This window comes from Felis catus, chromosome A2 (genome assembly GCF_018350175.1).
Source record: "Felis catus isolate Fca126 chromosome A2, F.catus_Fca126_mat1.0, whole genome shotgun sequence".
Lineage (NCBI taxonomy): Eukaryota > Metazoa > Chordata > Mammalia > Carnivora > Felidae > Felis > Felis catus.
In genome coordinates, this window is record NC_058369.1 from 1,594,240 (window position 1) to 1,616,344 (window position 22,105).

Here is a 22,105-nt window from a genome sequence, read left to right on the forward strand (position 1 = left end):
AGAACTTAAAATCAAAATGTTTATTGGAGTGTTGTACAAAAAGTTTCCGGTCATAAAATGCATATTACAAATCATCGGAGAAAGAAAAAGACCACACGTTTGGCATGCAAGTCCTTAGAAGCCGTCCGCCCAGCCGGCCCCACGGCAGGTTGTGCTGATGATCCGTCGGGGCGCGGGCCGCGGGCGAGACCCCAGCGGGGGTGCCGCTGGCCCGGGCGCCCGGTTAGCGAGTGGGGCTCGGACAAAGGAATCGTTCCCGCATCGTTTAAAGCGGCTTAAAGCTAAGAATGACAACTGCAGACTGTTTCCCAGGCCAGCGCTGACAGCTGAACGTTGGATTCCGTTCTGGATTTCCAAATACTCCCTTACCAACGGCCACCATCCTCCTGCAGTCACCAAGGGTCCCTAGTTTACCTTCCCCCCACCAGACAAGGACACCACGGTGCCTGGGCCCTTTCACCCCTCCACTCGGGACCTCCGCCAGGCCACCACGGGTTGGGGGGGAGGGGGAAGGCCAGGCCACCACGGGTTGGGGGGAAAGGCTGGGAGCGGGCCTGGAAAGGACAAATGTCACCTGCCAGGAGCAAGCCCTACCCGTGCACCTGGAGGCCCTGCCCGGAACCGAAAAGGATGCCATGAGGCATCTGGGCCCATGGGAACGATGGTGCCCACTCCCTGTCCACAGTCGCCTCTCCCCTTCCCCCCCCCCTTCCATCGCAAGATGTGGCTGAGACCAGTGCAGACTTTGGAGACCCCCACCACGACCCGCCTGATGCCTCTGCGTCTGAGCTCCAGACCCTCACTGCGCACGCAGCTCCTGTGATGCGGGTGTGGGGGCACCACCTGAGGGCCGTGGGGGCCCGGAAGCACTCCTGGGGAAGGTCACGCGTGGGGCGGAGGCTGGTGCATCATCGTGGCAGGCGAGCCCTCCCCCCCCACCCACCCACCCACCAGAAACGGGGGAGGGGTAGCGGTGAGACATTTCCCTTCAGAGAAAAACCAAGTTCACATCCTGGGGACTCTGGTGGCCACGCAAAGTACCTGACCTAAAGCCGACCCTAGATGCAGCAGACTGTTCGCTAGCCTACAAGCCTCTAACCCTCCGGCCACAGGCAGTTTCCAAGGAAAGGGAGACCGGTGGGGACCGCATGCCGGGGCTCCCTGCCTGGGGCGAGTGGGAGGGGCCAGCTTGGTAAACGTGCTACCTTTTGGGGGCAGCGTGCCTCCATGGCTCAGTATTTCGTCTTTAAGACTTGAGCTGCGCTTTCTGAAGGAATTTGCCGTCTGCGGCCTCAGCGTCCACCGAGCTGGCCACCCTCCACCCCCTCGGGGGACTGTCCCAGTGACCCTGCCTCGAGCCCTGAAGTGGGATCCGGCGATCTGAGCACTGACCAATGTAAAAAAATAAATATCCATTAAAAAAATAACTTCTGTGTATCTATGTGGGAGGGGGTATGAACGGTCAGCGAGTGCAGAGGGGGGGCCGGCGAGGTGGCCGGGAGCCGCCCTGCAGGAATCGGCCGGCACCAGCACGGCCGTCAGAGAAGGAAGTCGCCCACAGAAGCCAGGACAGCGGGACACGCGAGCCGGTGGGGACCCGCACTCAGCCCCGTGCACAAGGCACAGAGTTGGAGAAGGGGGCGGGGGCTCACCCCGAGGCGGCTCTCCTCTCAGAGGCCGGGGAAGCAGCTGTCACACGTGGACATTCGCCGGCGAGCCTATCCCGCCCGTGCCCTTGCCATTTACCTGGTGACAAGTCTCCAAACAGAGCTGTCCCTGTCCCCTAGGTTTCCGGGTCTCCTGCCCCGCTGGTCCCGCAAGCCGAGGAACTCAAGTACAGAAAACTCCAGAACCCCAGGGCCCGACAGCCAGGAAGGGAGGGGGGCTCACCGCAGAGCCCCCGACACGTGCACAGACACCCGGCCTGCAGCCGCACCCACGCTCCAGCGGAGTCAGAGCAGAGCCTCGTCCACACCACCCGCTCCCAAAGCTCTGGTCTCCGGCCCAGCCGCCAAAATTCCACAGGGGGGGGCGCTGGCCCCCCGCCAGGTCACAGCCCGGGCTCTAGATTTGGTTTTTAAAGAGCTTAACAAACAACGAAACTCCCGGGCATTTTTGCTCTCCGCCCACTTAAGGCCCACGGGTTGGTCCCGAGAGGAGAGGCCAGCCCCGCTCTGTCCCAGGGAGAGACAGAGGCAGGAAGAGAGTCGGGCCCCTGCGCCCCCGCCAGGCCCTCCAGCCTCCAAACCCCGCCCCCGGCAGCTATTAGGTTCCTCGGCCTCCTCGAACTCAGCCAAAGGGTGAAATGCGGCACCAAAAACAAAAACCAGGTCCAGACAGTGGCGATGAAGGGAGAGTCCGAGGAAGCCCACCCACAGCACAGATGGCAGAGACCCGCCCCCACGTTCTGGCAGTTTGCTTAAAAATTCTCTAGAAATGTATCAAGGACTAAAGACGGCCAATGATATAAAAATAGTTTTCAGTGGCTCTGGGTAAAGACATGATGAGGCGAGTTCCGTTCACATGACGCGGCAGCCTCTCGAGGTGGTCCTTGGGTCCCCCTGGAAAGAAAGGCCAGCAGCCTAAGAGGCCGGAGCGTGCCCGCCTGGCTAGGCAGGTAGCTGGTGGCCCCCCACCCCTGCCAGACAGGGGCTGGACCAGGGCCTTCGCCAGCCCAGAGCACCAGCTCCCAGCGAGAAGACAGGGCCAGCAGCTTCAGCCTCAACTGTCCCCGTTCCAGAACCTTCCACGTCTCCCTTCTGAGCTACACAACACAACTGAAATGTCAGACCCCAGTCTTGGGACTTAGAGCTGCTGCGGCAAGGCCCCAGGGCCCTCCAGGAGCCCTTCCCCCCCAAACCAACATCTAGGCCCCGCTGCCTCAGGCTGCCGGAGCAGTGGCACAGAGCCCATTCGCTGAGGACCCCCGGGGTTACACCGGTGCCGCCTGGCGGCGCTTGGGGGCCAACACCGCACCCCTGGGGGGCCCCCGGGCCGGAACCCTGAGGCCCTCACAACGGGCAAGAGCCAGGAGGCAGGGATGTCGCCCCCCCCACCCCCAGCCCCACCATGGCCCATCTCTGGCCACAGGCTGTGGGGCCCTCCAGGGGGTGAGGCCCGGACTGTGCCAAGAACCTTAGCGCAGACGCAGCGGCCCGCGGGGCAGCGCGGCCCCGGGGACACGGCGGCCACGCATGCCACCTTGGGGACTTCTACCTGTTGATGGAAAAGATCCTCCTCGCCGAACTCGGCTCCCTCCTCTTCTCCCTCCTCCCCGTTCTCCGTCTCCCGCACCACTGAGGACTGCTTCACGGTTCTCATGGCCACCTCCTGGGCGAGAGAAGAGCCGTGGACACTTGACCCCCGGGGTGCCCAGGGCCCGGCCCACGGGTCGGCCGTCAGGTGAGAATGCTCCGGCCAGGCCTCGGCGCGCCGCAGGACAGCACCCCGAACCCAGGATCGCCTCGCCGGCCCTGTGGCCGAAGCTCCACCCCGGGGCTCCCACAGCGGCCTGTGGCGCGGTCAGGGAGGCTCCAGGAGGGACCCCGAGGCCAGGACAGAAGACGGCCCCCACAGGCCCAGGGCACCCACCTCCCCATCCGCATTGACCAGGACGGTCCGGAAGCTGTCGCCTGTGCTCCAGCTGTTCTGGCTCCTCCACACAAGTGTCGAGGGGGGACTATGGGCCACTCCTGCACCAGCTGCCCACACCTGGGGGACACAGGGGGCCTCCCCGTCAATGTCGGCTCTGGTCCCAGTACTCTGTGCCACCAGCCGGCTCCCTATCACCGCCCCCCGGGTCTGCCGAGGGACGTCCGTTGCCACGACACTGAGGTTCACGGTGGCCGACCGCTCTCATCTCAGCGAATGATGGCCGTGCTGGGATCAGAAGCCCGTCGGCTCCGGGGTCCACACCGTCACTGTTAACATCTTCCGCCAATGCCCGGCCGCCAGCCCAGACAACCTGGATCCTTCTCTGCCACGGGACCCTGACGTGTCACCAAGGTGCTACGGGGCTCCGGGGAGGGTCCGCTGGCACAGCAGTGGCACACGGGTGACCCGTGACAAGCAACAGCCGTTCTCAGGGCAAAGTCACTCAACCACCGCCCACCCCACCCCCCTTCCTGCCCCATCCCGGCCCCCGGTCACATTGGTCACCTGGCTAGCTGCTACTGCCACCCCCTGCCCCCCCTCCCCAACCCCCCCGCCGGCCCACCTGCCCTTCCGCAGCCACCTACCGTGACGGTCTGGCCGGCGCGCAGCACGTACTTGGGCGTAAACTTGTAGGCAATCTCCTCCCCCTCCAGGACCTGCCTCTTGATCCTCCAGTTACCCAGAGACTGGTCCTGGCAAAGGGGACACGCGGCCTGACGTGACGCACGGCTCGGGGGGAAACCCCACGGGGCCCCACCCCCAGGGACGCGGGCCTCTCACCTTGTCCGAGCTGTTCCTCAGCTGCACAAACCTGCCCTCCAGGTCGACCTCCTCGATGCCCACGCCGCCCGTGGCCGACGCCTGCTGCGCCAGGTGGAAGCCGCCGCCGCCGCCGCCGCCGCCGCCGCCGCCGCCGCCGCCGCCGGAGCCGATGCCGCTCGAGCCCGGCGACTCCTCCGCCTCCAGCCGCTTCCGCTTGCCGCGGCCCGTGCGCCCGGCCGCCGCCACGCTGCTGCCGCTGCTGCTCGACGTGGCCCGCGACACAGTGATCCGCGACGACGGGCTGGGGGTCAGCTTCAGCCTGGGGGACGGAGGGCCGACTAGGGCTCCCAAGGGACCAGACTCGCTCGGCCTCCCCGTCCTCCTCGCCCCTGCCCCGAGAGCCCCCACCCCCTGCGGCTCCGCCTCTCCCCTCCCCCCGGAGCCCCGCCCCCCGGCCCCAACAGCCTGCCTCGCCCCGCCCCCCCGCCCCCCCACCCCCCCGCCCCCCCACCTCTCCTCCTCGCCCTCCAGGAGCTTGCGGTAGGCGCTGATCTCCATGTCCAGGGCCAGCTTGACATCGAGCAGCTCCTGGTACTCGGCCAGCTGCTGCTGCATCACGTCGCGCATCTCTGTCATCTCCTGTTCCTTGGCATCCAGCATCTTGCGGAACTTGTCCCGCTCCCCGGCCATCGTCTCCTCCAGCTCGCGAATCCGGTCCTCCGCGGCACTGGCCTGGGGAGGAGTCGGGGCGGCCAGGTCAGGGCGGCCTCCGCAGGTCACGGGGAGAAGCCCTCCCGGCTGCGCGCCTCGCTTCCCGTCCTCCTGCACACGCGGCCAGGCTCCTGGGGCGGGCCGGGGACAGACACCCAGCCCCAGGGGCTCCGGTGGCCGGCGGGCCCCACAGCCCCTCGGCCAGGCCAGGCCGGAAGGAGCGCTGCATGCATCACCAGCGCCCGTGACTCGCCACTGCATCTACACCCGAAGCCAGAAGCGGGGGTCCCGCAGCAGCGGCGGGGGTCGACGGTGGGGGGGGGGGGTAGACAGGCCCCGGGGAGTCACCTGCTTCTGGAGGCCGGACAGCTGGTAGCTGAGGGACTCGACCCGCATGCGCGCTTCCTTCAGCTCCTCCCGCGCGGCGCTGGCGGCCTTATCGTTCTGGTCAGAGCTCAGCTTGGCGCTGTCCAGCTGAAGGGACACGGACCGGCAGGTGAGCGGCTGGCGGCGGGTGCGGCCCCCCCCCGGCCCCCACCCCCACCCCCACCGCGCGCCGCCGCCACCGCCGCCGCGGGCACCTTGGCCTGGTAGGTCTGCTCCAGCTCCAGCTTGTACAGCCGCACTTGCTCGTCGTGCTGGCTGCGCAGCTCCTCCAGCGCCTGGGCCATCTTGAAGTCGTACTCCTGCTGCCGGCTGCTGTCCACCTCCACCAGGCGGCGCTCGTGCCGCCGCCGCGTCTCCCGCACCTCCTGCCGCACAGCAAGCGTCACCGCTGCGGCGGGCCCGCGGCCCGGGCACCCCCGGCCTCCCGGTCAGCGGTGTCCCCGACCCGAGAGCCAAGGCCGAGCGAGGGCTCAGAACTGCACAGTGAACCACCGGGGGGCGGGGGGGGGGGGGGATCTCCCAGTTGCTTGCTCACACTGCACAGAGGAGACCCAGCCCGAGTGTCCTCCAGCCGACCAGCAGGTAAATAACATGTGTCCACCACCCCCGCCGCCCTCGGGACAGCAGAGGACACACGGCAACGCCCGAGGAAGGCAGGGGCCCCAGAGCACAGCTGCCCCAGACACACGGTGGGGTCAAGGGCAGGCAGAAGGAGCTGTTCGCCAGCCTCCGGCTCCAGGAAAGGGGACAGCCTTTCCTCCCAGAAGCTGCCCCCAGCACAGAGAGCTGTCACTTATCACACTGCGCCATCGCGTGTAAGAACAATGGGAATGTTTCTCCAGGAGCCAATCCTGTTGACAACGAACCCACGAACAGCACACCCGCCGTCACGGCGCCCCTCGCGGATGCCTGCCTCGGGACGCCCCTCCAGGAGCCCCTCTGGGGTGCCCTTCCGGCTCCCCCGGCAGGCCCCCTCGTGTCTGTCTTCCCGGGCCCCCTGGCAGACCCGGGATCCCTGACTGGTGCCTCCGAGGGGCCCCTCACAGATCCCCTCGAAGGCTCCAGTTTTCTGGCGGATGCCTTCAGGGGTTCCCTCTCGGGCTGCTCCCCAAGTGCCCTGGCGGCCCTGGCTCTCACGGGGTGCGGCTGGAGTGGGAAACCACTCGTCGGGAGCATGGACATCCTTCCCTCGAGCAGCTCACCCAGGCAGTGAGGGCAGCAGCGAGGGCCCCAGGGTTCCATTCTGGGCTGTGACAGGACAGTGGGCTTTGTGAGGACGAGCTGGGAGGGGCCACGGGGGGGGGGGCGGGGGGACACAGAAACCCCCGCTCTAACCGCCAGGAGCGCTCATTCACTCCCAGGCAGGCCCAGGTGTAAAGGGGGAGGGGGAGACCCAGGAAGCAAGGGAAGCAGATGGGCCCCCCCTTCCCCCCTTCCTTCCCTTCCCTGGGGAGGGTCTGCTGCGGATTGAATGGGGGAGCCCCAAGTCCAAAAGAGGAGTCCACATCCTGATCCTAGAACCTGGGAGTGTGACCTTATCTGGAAAGGGGGGCTTAGCAGATGCGATTAAGAGCCTCAAAATCAGATCATTCTGGATTATGTGGGTGGGCCCCAGACCCAGTGACGAGTGTCTGGGTGAGAGGCAGAGAGGCCGCGTGAAGAAAGGCACAGATGGAGAGGTGCCCGGGGTCCCCCAGGCTGACAGAGGCAGAAGGACCCTCCCCGGGTCCCGCCCGCCCCCCACACTTGTGCCGGGCTGAGGCCCGTGTCCTCAGGCTGTCGCAGGGCCCCAGCGGGCCGGCCGGGCCGCACCTCCTCAAAGACGTTCTTCCGGAAGTCGAGTTCCTCCTGCAGGCTCTGGCAGCGGTTCTCCAGGTCCACGCGCATCAGCGTCTCCTTCTCCAGCTGCTTTTTGGCCACCGCGTGACCGTCCTCCGCCTGGGGGACACAGGACGGCAAGCCAACGTGACCATCTGCTGCACCACGCAGCTTCTCGGGGCGCGGGGGATCCCCCTAAACACACACACACTGGGATGGGGCGTCGCCGGGTGGGAAAGCCGCTCACACGCGACGGGAAAGCCGCCGCCGGGCCCGCGGCACACGCGCATGCCCACCGGCACCGGGCCTCCCCCAGACCAGGGCCCCCCGGAAACCCGCCTTAGCCAGCTGGGCCCGCAGCTCCGCCACATTGCTCTCAAGGCCCCGCTTGTCGCTGAGGGCGGCGGCCAGCTCCGCCTCGCTCCGGTGGAACAGGGACTCCAGATCCTTCACGCGGCCCTGGGCCACCGTGAGCTCGCCCTCCCTCTTCTTGGAGCTGAAAGTCAAGAGCGGGACTCAGCCAAGAGCACAGAGCAGGAGGGCAGCGGTGGTGCGGCTACAGGGAGCCCCTCAGGCAGCCCGGGACAAGGTCACCCGGGCCCAAGCAGGCCAAACCCACCCCGGCTCTCGGCACAAACCTGCCCTGAGCCAGGCCAGCAGGGCCCCACTGGCCAACACACACACACACACACACACACACACACACACACACACACTCCAAAAACCCCAAGGGAGGAGCTTTAATGTCATTGTTTTGTGATTTCTGGACACTGGACGGCTCGTAGAGGGGAGAACAATTTATTAAAAAGTTAACATATACTGGGGCGCCTGGGTGGCTCAGTCGGTTAAGCATCCGAATCTTGATTTCTGCTCAGGTCCTAATCTCGCGATTTGTGGGTTCAAGCCCCGCGTTGGGCTCTGTGCTGACAGCTCGGAGCCTGCTTAGGATTCTCTCTCCCTTTCTCTCTCTCTGCATATGGCCTCTCTCTCAAAATAAATAAGCTTAAAAATAAAAATAAATTTTTTAAAAAGTGAATGTATAATTTAAATTTATTAAAGTTGTATATATCGGGGTGCCTGGGTGGCTCAGTCGGCAAGCATCCGACTTCGGCTCAGGTCATGATCTCACGGTCAGTGAGTTCGAGCCCCGCGTCGGGCCCTGTGCTGACAGCTCGGAGCCTGGAGCCTGCTTCGGAGTCTGTCTCTCCCTCTCTCTGCCCCTCCCCCGCTTGCAGTCTGCCTCTCTCTCTCAAAAATAAACATTATAAAATTAACATCCCAGCCACTGAAAAGTCCATCTCACTTGCAAACCTAAGTTACTTGAAGCAGGTTCATCTGGTGTCCTAGTAGACAACTTTCCCGATATTGAAGATGACAAACATTCTTTCAGGCACAGCTATTACTAGCGTGGGCCCCTGGCCCTTGATTCTCAAAGGAACTCTCAACCTTGGAGTTGAACACATGCCCACCTCCCCACCACGGAATTGAGGGAGCCATCCCCATCGAGCAGCTCTGCTCACATGGGACACGGTGGGGGCTGGGCGGCATCCCCGCCACTCCCCCCCAGGGAGAAGCACAGGGGACCCCGCATCAGCTCACGTGAGGTGGGGTGGCATAAAGACCAGAGACTTTGGCCGCCAAGCTGCCCGTGTCCCCAGAGCAGCCCTACGGACATGGAGCTCTGCCCGGGCATCATATGGCCATTCTCCATGGGGGGGTCTCAGGGTCCACACAGCCACACAGTCCTGGCTCTCCAGGGGCTGCAAACCCTGAGCCCCTAGAGCAGTTTTGCAGGGGTTTGGGGGGGGACACAAGTCACTCATTTCACAACCATTACTGACAGCCTGCTTTGCGGAGGACACCCTCCTGCCAGAGATCCATCCGGGAACACCCTTGCTCCCACGGTGCAGAACTTTCTCGTGGGTAGAGACAAGAGGGAAACACGCTGCCTGCCAGACGTAAGTCTGCATCAGAAGGGCAGGTGAAGCAGGGAGGGGAGACGCGGGGTGAGCAGAGCAAGGTGGGAATTGTACTTTTAAGTCCCGCCAGCCGTGCCCAGGGGGAGGGGAGGGGGGCGGCCCCGGAAACAGACCTGCGTGAGGGCAGCAGTGGGAGGAGCCAGATCTGTTATTTCCAGGAGAAGAGCGTTCAGGCAGAGGAAGCAGAAGTGCAAAGGCCCTGGGGTGAGGTGTGCCCGGCAAGTTTGAAATCAGCAACGAAGCCAGGGGGACTGGGACAGAGGCGTCAGGTAACATGGAAAACTTCTGAACAACTTTATCTAGTGCTCGGTACCCTGCACAACTACACAGAACGGTCCAGAAAGCGGGGGCACTGGGGCTTATACCGGCTTTCGTCTCACTGGCCGCGTCTCACCAGCTTCGAGGCGCTAAGGCAGACCGCTCACCTGCCTGACAGGAAGTCCTGGGAGGTTAAGTGGGAGAATGTGGCTCCTCCACACGCTACCCACATTCCCATCCTCACGGGGCTGTGGTGACAAGTTGTTCGGGAAAATAAAGACACCAGAGCTAAATGGCCACCCTGGTCTGGAAGGGGTTCTGCGCGGACGAGAGGAAGTGAGGCGACTGCGCGAAGCCCCGGAGGTCAGGGGCCAAAGAGGCGTCCACGGCCCGCAAGCACAGGAAGGCTTCCTTCTGGAGTAGGGGCCTGACGGGAAAGTTCCGGCCCAGACACTTAGCAGCGTTCGCCATTCTTCTTGTCCTATCTGCCCCCACCCCCACCCCGCAGCTGTCACCCGCGGAGGCGGTCACAGAACAATGGGGCTGGCAGTGCACAGCCCCGGCACCACTGGTGAAGCAGCCCAGACGTGGGGACATCCCAGCAGCCAGGACAGAGCCCCGGCACAGGGGCATCTCATGACTCGGGGGACGTCCGCGAGGGACGCCCCCCCCCCATTGCCCTCAGGCGCCACCAGTTCATGGAGGTGCCTGTGGCCACACAGAAAAGACCCGTGGACAGAAACGTGGCAGGCCCACTGAGGCGACTCTGGGCGAAGGCTGGGGCCACGCGGGCCGCTTCTCCTCAAACTATCTTGCATTTTCCACTTTCTTGACAGCGAGCATCTGTGACCGATAGTGGGGAAAAAAACCAAGACTTCTGGGCCAGACAAGGAGCGTCTGGAGAGTTCCGGACTCCGCACCGACACGAGAGAGAGAGAGGCTGGGGTCCGGGCGGTGCTGATTCTGGAATCCCCGCAGTCTTCTCCAGGATCACTTTTTAATCAAAAAAACGACCAAACGGATGGCCCACACAGTCTACCTGGCCTTTTACAAAAGCAGGACTTGCCTTTGTTCCTCGGCCAAAGACCGGGTGACCGCGCAGCGTGGGCCCGTGTCTGGGCTCTCTGTTCTGCTCCAGCGGATCTAGTCCACCGAGGAACCACAGGTGCCCGTCACTCAGCGAGAGAAGCCAGGCTGAGGGGGCCACACGCACAGTGTGGTTCCAAGTCTAGGACATTCTGGAAAAGGCAGAACCATGGAGGCAGTGAAGGGAGGAGGGAGGGAGAAAGGGAGGGAGGGACGGATGGAGCACGAGACTTTGAGGGCCAGTGGGACTACGATGGTACAGGGGCAGATACGTTCTCACGATGCGTTTGTGCAAACTCACGGGGGAACCCCCGCGAGAGTGAGCCCTAACGTCAGCTGTGGGCTTCAGTTAACGATAACGTATTGGTGTTGCCTCGTCCGTGACAACAGCCTAGCCCGCTCATTAATGGAAGGTGAAAAAGGTGTTTATAACGGGGAAACCGGAGGGGGGATTTTGGAAACTCTGTACCATCCACTCGTTTTCCTATAAACGTAAAACTGCCTTAAAAAAAAAAAACCCCAAAACTCTATTTAAAAAATAGGAAGGAAAAATTCCCGCAAATGCAACGGTGACTCGGGTGGCGGCTGGGGCTGTGGGCAGGGACACAGGCACCAGGCCTCGGTCCCGGTGACCACCAAGCTGAGGGACCCTGGATAAGCCCGGCCCCTGCCACAGTTTGCCCGTCCGGACTGCGGACCGTGACGGTCGGGCCCTGGCGGGTGTGAGGCTTACAGCGGGTCACATCCGACTGCCTGCTGTGGCGCACGCTGTCCCCGATCAAGTACTCCGTCCTGCTGCTGTCCACACCCGCACAACTTGGTTGTGCGCGTTTCCCGTGCGGCCCTTTTACTCAAAAGTGGCCACAGTGTGCGCTTTTGAAGAGAAAAGCCCGCAGCCTGAGGGCTGCCTCCCCCACGCGGCCTGTATGGTGGCTGAGGTGCTCCAGTGGGGGGACGGAAGCGGACCGAGTTTCCCGGGGCGGGCGCCCGACAGGTGCCGTGGAGGACGAGGGCCACTGCGCACACGTGAGGTGGGCGGCAAGGTCCCTGGGGACCCGTGACGCAACAGTGGTTCCCAAGTCCAGGGCAGAGAAGGGAGGCTGGGCTCTGGCCCGTCCTTCCCCCTGGGAGCACAGGGGCCCCGTGCTGACAGCTCCCTACAGACTCCGCTTCAGGAGCGCTGCTCGGGTTTGAAATCTGCCTGGGGAAGGGGCGCCTGGGGGGCTCAGTCGGATGAGCGTCCGCCTCTTGCCGTCGCTCAGATCATGATCTCACAGTCGGTGAGACCGAGCCCTGCATCGAGCTCTGTGCTGACAGTGCGGAGCCTGCCTGGGATTCTCTCTCCCCCTCTCTCTGCTCCTGCCACTCTCTCAAAATAAATCAACTTCTGAAAAGAAAAAAGAAAAAAAAAAAAAAAAAAAAAGGAATCTCCCCTGGGCTGCATGATGCTGGGAAGGGGCGTCTGGAGGCCAAGGCCACAGAGCTGGGTCCCGGGGACGCAGCCCAGGACGAGGGTGGCAAACGCCAGCCACACACCTACCTTTTGTTCGTCTCTTCCAGCTCAGCCTTCACCTTCCCCAGCTCGATCTGCAGCCGGGCCCGCTCTCGGGCCGTCTCGTCCAGCACCCTGCGGGCGTCGGCCAGCTCCGACTCGTACAGCGTCTTGAGGCCGCTCACCTGAGGGGGTTCGGCAAGGCCCAGGTCAAAGAGAAGCCTCTTCCCCACCGCGCAGGCTCCCCACACCCCCCCCTCCCCGGGCCAGACGGAGCTCGCAGGGACAGCGGAGGCTTCCGCACCCAGTTCGGCCCCACTAGCCCGGGGCCACCCCAGCCGGTCCCACCCGCCCTTGTGGCCCGTCCCCTGCCCAGGTCACCCACCAGCTGGGCACACGGCTCGCTTCTCGCGGCCTTCTTGCCCCCAGCCTCCCCCATGTCTACGTGCCCAGGACCACGCACATGTGTTCACGATATCTGGGACCCAACAGGACAGTGAGGTATCCCCTCCACCCTCTAGGACGGCTGGAGTCGAAAAGACAAAGGACAACAAATGCTGGCAACACAGAGAAATGGGGCCCTCCACGCACGGCAGGGGGAATGGAAAGTCGGGGAGCCGCTGCAGAAGACCACGGGGCGTCCCCTCGGACGGGTTAGCAGACTCACCTGTAACCCGCCAATTCCACGGCTGAGTATCTGTCTGCCCAGAAGCAGTAACGCACGCGTCTACACAAACCCGGGTGCGTGTTCACAGCAGCACGATTCACAACAGCCACAGAGTGGACACGACCCACAGGGCCATCCGTGGACGAACACACACGGCACCGCACCCACTCACTTGGCCTCAAGCAGGAGCGAGGCGCCCACCCCCGCCGCCCCGCGGACGGACCCCGAACACGCGACGCTCAGGGAGGGAACCGGACGCGAGAGGCCACGCGGGGTGTGGGCCCACGTGTGTGAAACGTCCAGGACGGGCTCCTCCACGGACAGGAGGGGGGCTCGTGGGGGCTAGGAGCTGGGGGCTGGGGGTGATGGGGTTCCCTCTGGGGAGATGGAATGTTCTGGAATTGGACGGAGGTGAAGGCTGCACCATTCTGGAAGTGCTAGAAGCACGGAGATGTAGAGTGTGACTGGGTGAGCGGTGGGAGACGGGGCCGCGGGACGACAAGCACAGCCATCGCTGTGGAGCTAGGAGGTGCCCGCGCGGGTGTGTATCCGGGGCGCGGCTGGGACCCCACCTGTCCACAGGAAAGGCCCCTGGGCTGAGGGGCCGTGGAACCTGCCATGTGCTAGGGTCATGACCATCCCGGCTCGCCAGAGGCCAAGGAGCCTCCAGGAGGTGGCGCTTTTCAGAAAAGATGCTTTGTTTTTTGTTTTTTTTTTTTAAGTTTTTTTCAAGTTTTATTTAAGTAATCTCTACACCCAACACGGGGCTTGAACGCACAACCTGGAGACCAAGAGTTGTATGCTCCACCGACGGAGCCAGCCAGGCGCCCCAAGAGCTGGGTGGGGTTTTAACATCCAGTCTGAGACCCCACGCACCACCCCCACTGGCCCGGGCACCCTGTGCCTCAACCCGGCAGCCCCCAGTCATCTCATCCCACAGGTAAGACGGGACCCGGGCTCCCAGGCCCACTTCCCAGACAGGGAGCGGTGAGCTGTGGTCTCCTGACCTGCAGGTGCAGGGCCGGTCTGCCGGACGCAGCTCCAAGGTCAGGACACACGATAGGGGGAGTGGAGACAAAGCCAGCTTCTCCCTCCTGCACCCCCAACAGCAAGAGCCCTCCCTCCCACAAAGGTGGTCACCTCTGGCCACACCCGATGTCTCCAACTCTGGGAACTGGCTTCTGGAATAAACCTCAGTTCACAAAGTGACTGGCTCCTCTCTCCACAGGTAGATGGGCACCTGGGTTTACGTGTGTGTCTTTGCTCGTCTCCTGCCATCTCACCTTCTAGAACTCTCCTGAGCCTGAGGGAGGGGCACACGCAGGGCATACCCCTGCTCCTCCCCCAGCCTGGGGCCCTTTCCCTCACACCCTCCCCTCACCAGGCAGAGGGTCCTGGGACGAACAGTGACCGACACAACGGTCACTAAGGCGACCTCAGTACGGAGCCTGGTCAGGGCACAGGGCACGAGAAGCCAGCAACTATGACACCGTATTTAAGTTTTCGATATTTCATTCACAGCAAGATTTCTGTACTAGTTAAAAAAAAATGTTTTTGGAGTAAACTCTACCCCCAACGTGGGGCTCGAACTCACGACTCCAAGATCAGGAGACACGTGCTCCGCCGAGTGAGCCAGCCAGGCGTCCTACACGTTTTAGTTTCTTGAATAGTCCGTGAAAATATTACTTGTCGCACTGCCCCAGCCTGACCACGAGGAAAAGGAGGCAAACCCCACTGGACAGACGTCTTACGAATTCCTGACCGGCACTCCTCACGGCGGCCCAGGGCATGCACACGAGGGAAGTCTCAGAAAGCGTCTCGGTCCAGAGGGGCCCGAGGAGACAGGACGCCTGGATGCCATGTGGGGTCCCCAGGGGGTCCTGGGGCAGAGGGGTCAGGGGAAACTGAGGACCCACAAATAAAGTATGGGCGTTAGTCAACGAGGTCAACGTGCCGTCAATACTGGTGACATCGCGGTGACAAACACTAACGCGAGGGATCAGCAGGGGAACGGGGCTGGGCTCTGTGGGAACCCCGCGCTAGCCTTGCCGTTTTTCTATACATCTAAAACTGGCCTAAAACATCAGGTTGAGTCAGTAAAAATACACCCTATCGCTTGTCTTCACGATTGAGATTTTTGGCACACACACACCCCCCCCCCCGGATTCTGTGCCCGAAGCGTCACAACCACCTCAAGTGTCCTGTTTAAAGTACCAAGTTCTGGGGCGCCCGGCTGGCTCCGTCACTAGAGCATTCGGCTCTCGATCTCAGGGTGGTGAGTTCGAGCCCCACGGTTACAGGGATGACTTAAAAAAACAAAACAAACCAAAAAAAAGCACAACACCAAGCCCTTGCAGTGTGACTCAGGTCCCTGCGTGTGCCCGCGTGCGGCTGGTGTCCCTTTGGTCTCGACAAGGCACTTATCTACAGCCAGGTCTGCAAACTCGGGCCCACGCGCCAATTTCCACCACGCCACCTGTCTTCGTCCAGCCTGCAAGCCCCGAGTAGTTTTTGCATCTTTAAATGGCCGAGGGGGGAAAAGGAAAGACAAGACAAGAAAAAGAGGTTTTGCGACACAGGGAGGGAAACCCCAGGAACTCTGATCTCAGCGTGTACAAACGAAGTTTCGCGGGCACGCGGCCCGGCCCGCTCCGTCACACGGTGTCTGCGGCGGCTCTCCGCTGCAGCCTCGGAGTCGAGCGGCCCCGACGGAGACTTCCAGCCCACAGCGCTAAAACGCGGACCCGGCTCCACAGCAGCGGGGCGGCCTGGAAACTTCTTGCAGGGGACAAGCTCACAGACTCCTTTTTCTCGGACCACTGACAGGCGCTCCCCTGGCAGGCCCTGCTTCCCTGCACCTGTGAGGCACCGCGGGCACAGCAACCGGAGACCAACGGCTGGGCCGACTGTTCGGCCTTTCGTGGCATTCCGCAAGTGCCAGGAGTGAGCAAATGCGCTCGCATGTGTTGGGCAGAGGGGGGGTGTGGGGGGGGGGGGCGCACGTAACCCGAGGTGGCCTTTTCCTGTCCCTGTGTCTCTGGGGGACGACTTCCCGGCTGAGAACCACAGTCCCACAATCCCCTAATGCAGGCAGCCCCAAGTGCTACTCTCCCACCCAGCTCGCCCTGCCCAGCCCCTGCTCCCTGGGTCCACCTGAGAGGGAGTCCCGACCCCCCCCCCCCAGGAGGAACAGGACACCTGGGCAGGTAAGGGAAAAGAAACCGAAGGCTGGAGGAACCTAACACCCAATGGGGGAGGCTCCTTGGAGAACTGCCCCTCCCTCCCGGGCCCCTTCCCTCCCCGCCCGCACCCAGATCTCTCTCCAACAGAACCCGGCCCGCCCCAGCCTTTCCAGAAACCTTCTAGTGATCCGAGCACATGGCTATTGAGCAGTGCACTACCCGCCCCACGTGTGAGAGCGAGCCTGCGGGCAGGACTCAAAAGGGGTGAAGCTGTGGTTTTACTTCGCGCAGTTCCACTGTCTGGATTTTATGACAAGCGTGTGACACGCTCAGAACAGCTTAAAAGGCATCTTCAAAGGGTTCCTCAAGTGGTTTCTCCTCTTGGCGTTGGGGCGGGATCATCCTCTGGGGCAAGGCCAGCCTGGGCACTGTGGGGGCTGAGCACACCCCTCTCCCCAGCCACCCGATGCCAGGCGCACCCCCAGCGGGATGACCACTAGCGCCCCCAGACATCATTCTGTGTCGGGCAGTCTCCATCCAGGTGCGAAGCTTCCGCGCAGGTAAAATAAACGCTGCTTGGCCCGTGGCCCTCCCACCCGAGCCACCTCTCCAGCCCCCTCTGCTTCTGCCCAGCTCAGCAGTCAGGCCGGGGCCCCACTGTAGCCCAAGGCCATTTCCAGGTCACTCCCTCTGAAGGGCCCATGTGACCACCTTCCCCATCCCTCCGCAGGTCACCAGCTCCCTCCACTGCCCAGTTAAGAGGGGCGTTTATCCCCCATTTATCCTGGGAGCCCACCCCTCACCCCTGGAGCCTGTGCACAGCCCTCAAGGTCACGGTGGGGCAGGCTTATCACCCGAAGCACCACTCCCCTTGTTCCCAGGAGCAAGCCTCACCCCTGAAAAGTAAGTAACGCCACTGCCCAGACAGACAGACAGACAGGGCCCGGATACAGCTCCCTGGCCCCACGTGTGTGCGCTCCAGGGACAGCACCCACTTCCGCTCCGCCCACCAGGCTCATGGCCCCCAAAGGTCTGTTCGCCATTTACTCTGTCTGTCGGTGGGACAACCGAGGCCAGGGGAAAGACCAGAGGCCAGGTCCCGTGGCGTCCTGACCAGCCTGCAGGTGGGAGCTGGAGGTCCACATCCTGAGGACACGAGCACCGCTGAGGCAGGTGGCCACGCTTGGGACCGGACAATTCTAGCCCCACGGCATAAATGACCTGCCCCCTGGTCACACAGACTAAAAGCAGTTTGGATCTGGGTTTGAATCCAGGTCCGAGCAACACACACCACCACCCCCCGCCAAGGACGCTTCTTCCTCCCCGTCACCCAAGCCGCTTTCTGAGCCACTGAGGCCACGATTACACAGGGGCAACGAAGCCACAGGGCACTTCCCCTGAGCGCCTGCCCTTTATTCCACGAAGCCAATACCAACTGCCAGGGCCCACCAGCTGGCACAGAAGGTGGGTATTGGTATTTCCACTTTACAGAAGAGGAACTGAGCCCCAGAGGGTAAGTGACTTGCCCAGGGTCACACGAAGGGTAAGTGAGTGGCTCCCAGAAATGCCCCCCTAGCTGCTGTCCTCCCAGAACTCTGTCACACGGTCCACTGTCAGCCTAGGGACGCCGTGGCTTCCGGACCTGGCTCTCCTAGCGGCCCTCAGGGGGGACCGCAAGGTGAGCACCCTCGTCACCCCAACCCATACTCAGAGGACCCCTACGTGGGTTTCAGGGGGCCGGCTAAACGAGAAAAGAGCCTGGGGCCAATGAGGGTTGGGGGATAGTTGGGTGGGAGCCGCAGTGCCCACCAGGAACCCACCCAGGACCCCCAGACATCTGGCTCTCACATCCCCTCAGGGATGTGAAACCCTGGGGCCCACCTGGAACCCAAAACTTCCTAGTGGGTCCCCAAGACCAGCTGTCTTCCCATCCCCTCTCATCCACTCATCAAACAACTCATCAGCAAACAGGGCTCCCCAGGGCCCAACTGAGGACCTCTCAAATTTCCCGCGGGATCCCTAACACATCAGCCCCCCCCCCCCCAGGATGCCCTCCCACCCCAGGTGCGGGTAGGAGCCGAAGCCTACAGCCTAACCACCTCCCCAGTCCCTGAACTCCCCAGAGTTCATCACAGGACTTCTGCAGAGTTCTACAGAGAAAAGACCACGTGACTCGCCCCAGGGACCCCCACCCGCACCCATGAGACCCTCCACCCCTCCTCAGGGCCCCATCAGACAGCCTGAACTCCCAGTCTCCTCAGAGACCAGAGAACCCCACCAAATTTTCTCCCAGGACACCAGAACAGACTAACGCAGCCCCACAACTCTTAGGGGCGTGGCTTACTCTGGCTCACACCCTCTCAGTCAGGGGATCCCCAGATCTTCTCCGATCACTCAGCCCTCGGGGCTGTCCCATATCCACCAGTCGTACAGAGGACCCCGAGATGCCCTAGGGGTCCCTCAGAGCACGGTCTGCCCCAGACTGCACTCCTCACTTAGGAGACACCCGAAACCCCCTGCGGGCGCTTCGGCGGACGGGGCCCGCCCCAGTATGCAACACTCGCTCACAGGTCCCCCCAAAATTCCCTGGGAGTCCTCGGTGGGCGAGGCCTGTCCCAGGATGCACGCCTTGCTCACGGGTCCCCCGAAAAATCTGAGGACCCCCCTCGGTGGGCGGGGCCTGCTCCCGTGTGCACCCCTCGCTCACAGGTCCCCCGAAAAACCCGAGAATCCCCCTCGGTGTGCGGGGCCTGCCCCAGTGTGCACCCCTCGCTCACAGGTTCCCCGAGAAACCCCTGAGGACCCCTCGGTGGTCAGGGCCCACCTGGCCTCCAAACCTCACTCGCGGGGATCCCCGAAGCCCCCCAGGTACCCTCGGAGGCCGATGCCCACCACAGCGTGCGACCCTAGGGGTCCCCCCGAAGCCCCGGGGAACCCCCCCCCGGTGGGCGGGGCCTGCCCAGTGTCACTCCCGCGCAGGGGAACCCCCCGGAGCCCTCGGAGGCCGGAGCCCCCGCTCGCGCCCACCTCGCGCGTGGTCACCTCCTCCCTCTCGGAGATCTTGAGCAGGAGCCGGTCGTTCTCGAGCTCGAGCGCGCGGACGCGGTCGATGTAGTGCGCCAGGCGGTCATTGAGCTCGCGCAGCTCCTCCTTCTCCTGCAGCCGCGACAAGCGCGTGGGCGACAGCGGCGTGGCGGGTCCGCCCGCGCGGCCGGGCAGCGGCGTGCCCATGGCGGCGGCGGCGGCGGCGGTGGCGGCGGCGGCGGCGGCGGCGACGGCTCGGGGCCCGCGCGGCTCGGAACGGCGGCCGCGGCTCGGCGGGCTCATTCAATCCGCGCCGCCGACCAAGATGGCGCCCGGCGCCCGCCGCCGCGGGGCAGCCTGGGACTTGTAGTCCGTCGGGGCTTCGCGGGGCACGCCGGGAGCTGTAGTTTCCTGCGCGGGCTAGGCCGGCCCGCCTCCCGCTCGGGTTCCCGCTCCGTCCTTGGCTGTCCATAAACCATAATCCGTTAGCCAAGCCGCCCGCCCCGAAACTCCCAGCTCGACACCGAGAGACACCGGCTTTCCCGCCAATGCCCAGTTTCCACACTTGCATAGCCTACCTACTTCTTCGGAGTCCTATTAAAATGAAAGGTGAAGGAACCTGAAAAATATGCTCAGTGATGTCACTTACCTGTACAATTAAAATAAAACGAAATAATAAAATAAAATAACAGCTCACAGGGGTGCCTGGCCTGCTCACTCGGTGGAGTCTGCGACTCTTGATCTCGGGGTCGTGAGTTCGAGTTCCACTTTGGGTGTGGAGATTACTTAAAAAAAATAGTACATTAACTTAAAAAAAGTAACTGAGCTCATAGATACAGAGAACAAGTTGGGGGTGGTTGCAGTGGAGAGGTGGGAGGTGAGCAAAGTAGGTGAACGTGGTCAAAAGGCACAAATTTCACGTTATAAGATGAATAAGTTCTGGGGATGTAATGTGCAGCATGGTGACTGTAGTTAATAACACTCTATTGCATATTTGAAGTTGCTAAGTGTTCACCACAAGAAAAAAAAATTGTAACTATGTACGGTGATGGTTGCTAACTAGACCCACTGAGGTCATTTCAACAATGCACACAAAGATCAAATCATTAGGTTGTACACCTGAAACTAATACAATGTAATATGTCAATTACATCTCAATATTACACACAGGCACACACACCCCTCCGGGAAAGCCAGGCACAAAAGGCCACATAGTCTATGATTCCACTTGTATAAAATGTCCACAAGAGGGGCCTCTATAGAGCAGGGTCTTGGAGAGCCTGGACATTTGGCCGCATCCTGCTCTGGGGGGGGGGGGGGGGGACGTGGAGGAACATCTCCGGGCTCCCCACCGCTCCCCTTGAAGCCAGGAGCACCACTCCCTCACTCCAGTCCCTAAGACCAAAATGTCTACACATTTCCACGTGTCACCTCCGAGGCAAAATCACCCCCAGTTAGGATCACTTCCTTCCCCGTACCCTGGACCTTGCCAGGTGCTCTTTCTGCCTGGAGAACCCCTCCTTCCCATTTGTCCCACCTTGGGGACTGTGGCTTAAACAGCTTCCCTCAGGGAGTCTGGCCAGTGGCACGTTGAGAATGTGATTCCCCTTCCAGCCTTCTGAGGAGGCCAGGAGGTCTCCCCTGCGTGCTCACCTGTCTTGAACACCCAGGCAGGAGCAGGTCCCCAGCTACACTGTCACTCTGCTGTCTTCTCAAACGTTACCTCGTGCTTTAAACCTGATATTGTCGTCTGCACCTGCTAACCGTGGGCCATCAAATACAAAAGACAGTTGGTAGAATGTGAGGGCATTTAAAGCAGAGGGAAGGTAGGTGATACTCCAGGCGGCAGGGCCAGAGGGGAAGGAGAGGACTGAGGTTTGAGGGTGGCATGGGGTCACCTTTCCAGCGCTCCACCCCCAGACTGAGCTGCCACCCCCTCCTCATCAAAGCAACTGGACCAGCGCCCAGAGCCACAGGTCAGCGACCTGACCCCCAGCGCCTGCAACTCAGGGCCCCGCAGGGTCCGGCGCACCGTGAACCGCTGTCACCCCTCCCGACGCGGGGATGTCCCATCCGCCTCCTGGTCTCTCCCAGGCCAGGGTGCCACTGCCCTGCTGGCTGTCGGGCTGGCCTGGCCTCAGCCTTCCCGTCTGTGAAACGGGGTCGGGTCCCTGCTACACGCCCTGACCTCTCAGCGCTGGGCGGGGCTCGGGGTCCGGAGCACCGCCCCCCGACGCGGGACCCCCGGGGGCTGGACTCCAAGTCCCAGAAAGCCCTGCGCGCCCCGTGGGTGGGGCCCGGGACGTCCTCCCTCCCCGCGCGGTTGGAAAGGCTTCGGCAGTTTTCAAATTTTGGCGCTGGGCGGGCGGGGCGGCGACAGCTGCGGCCGCCCCCCGCCCCCTCCGCAGGCTGCGCTCCGGACCCCTGGCCCGCACGGGACACTAAGGCACGGGACCCCCTAGCAGGGGCGACGCGGAGGCGGGACTCGAACCCAGGAGCGCACGCAGAGAGTGCTCGGCTGTCTGCCTTGGAGGCAGGGGGTCCGGGTAGGGGTGGGAGGGGCCGAGCCCGGGACCGCCCAGCGCGCCCACCCCTCCCCCAGTCGTCCCCTCCGCGCCCCGGGCTTAGCGCTCCGTTTGGCGCCTGATTTTTCAAAACCTCGGTCCAACGGACGCCGCTGGCTGCGGGCCCGGCTCGCGAGCCTGGATCCTGGGTTCCGGGGCCTGGCGGGGAGTGCACATTCTGGAGCCCAGACCCCAGAGCCTGCAGGCTGACCCTGGAATACAGAGGCAGAATTCGGGAGGCTGGAGGGCTGCAGACGGGTGACCCCAGGTGGAATCTGGGTGTAGGCTGCCGTTCCTCACAGGCGCGGAATGCGCTGGAGAAACCACCAAAGACTCACTGAACTTCTCCCCTGTGCCGGGCACGGGGGCTGCATCGGGGACCCAGACAAGGATCCCGGCTCTGGGGCAGCTGACCTGGGCGGAGCTGGAAGACAGGGCCTGCGGGGGGGGGGAACACAGCAGGGTGAAGGGGCTTGGGAGCATGTGGATAGGGGGTTGCATTTATTTTTAAGTTTATTTAT

At 62.8% G+C, this 22,105-nt stretch overlaps 1 protein-coding gene across 1 annotated transcript; it reads right to left on the bottom strand.

The window, feature by feature from the left end:
- Window positions 1–5: 5 nt before the first annotated feature.
- On the bottom strand, window positions 6–19,338 carry LMNB2 (lamin B2). The gene is made up of 12 exons (XM_023243403.2): window positions 19,024–19,338; window positions 12,196–12,332; window positions 7,672–7,828; window positions 7,327–7,452; window positions 5,709–5,879; window positions 5,476–5,601; window positions 4,928–5,148; window positions 4,435–4,735; window positions 4,239–4,346; window positions 3,592–3,711; window positions 3,217–3,330; window positions 6–2,561 (listed from the first exon to the last, which is right to left on the bottom strand). Exons 1-12 carry the CDS (start codon window positions 19,321–19,323, stop codon window positions 2,520–2,522), a joined length of 1,923 nt encoding a protein of 640 aa, XP_023099171.2. The 5' UTR covers window positions 19,324–19,338; the 3' UTR covers window positions 6–2,519.
- Between the last annotated feature and the right edge of the window lie 2,767 nt (window positions 19,339–22,105).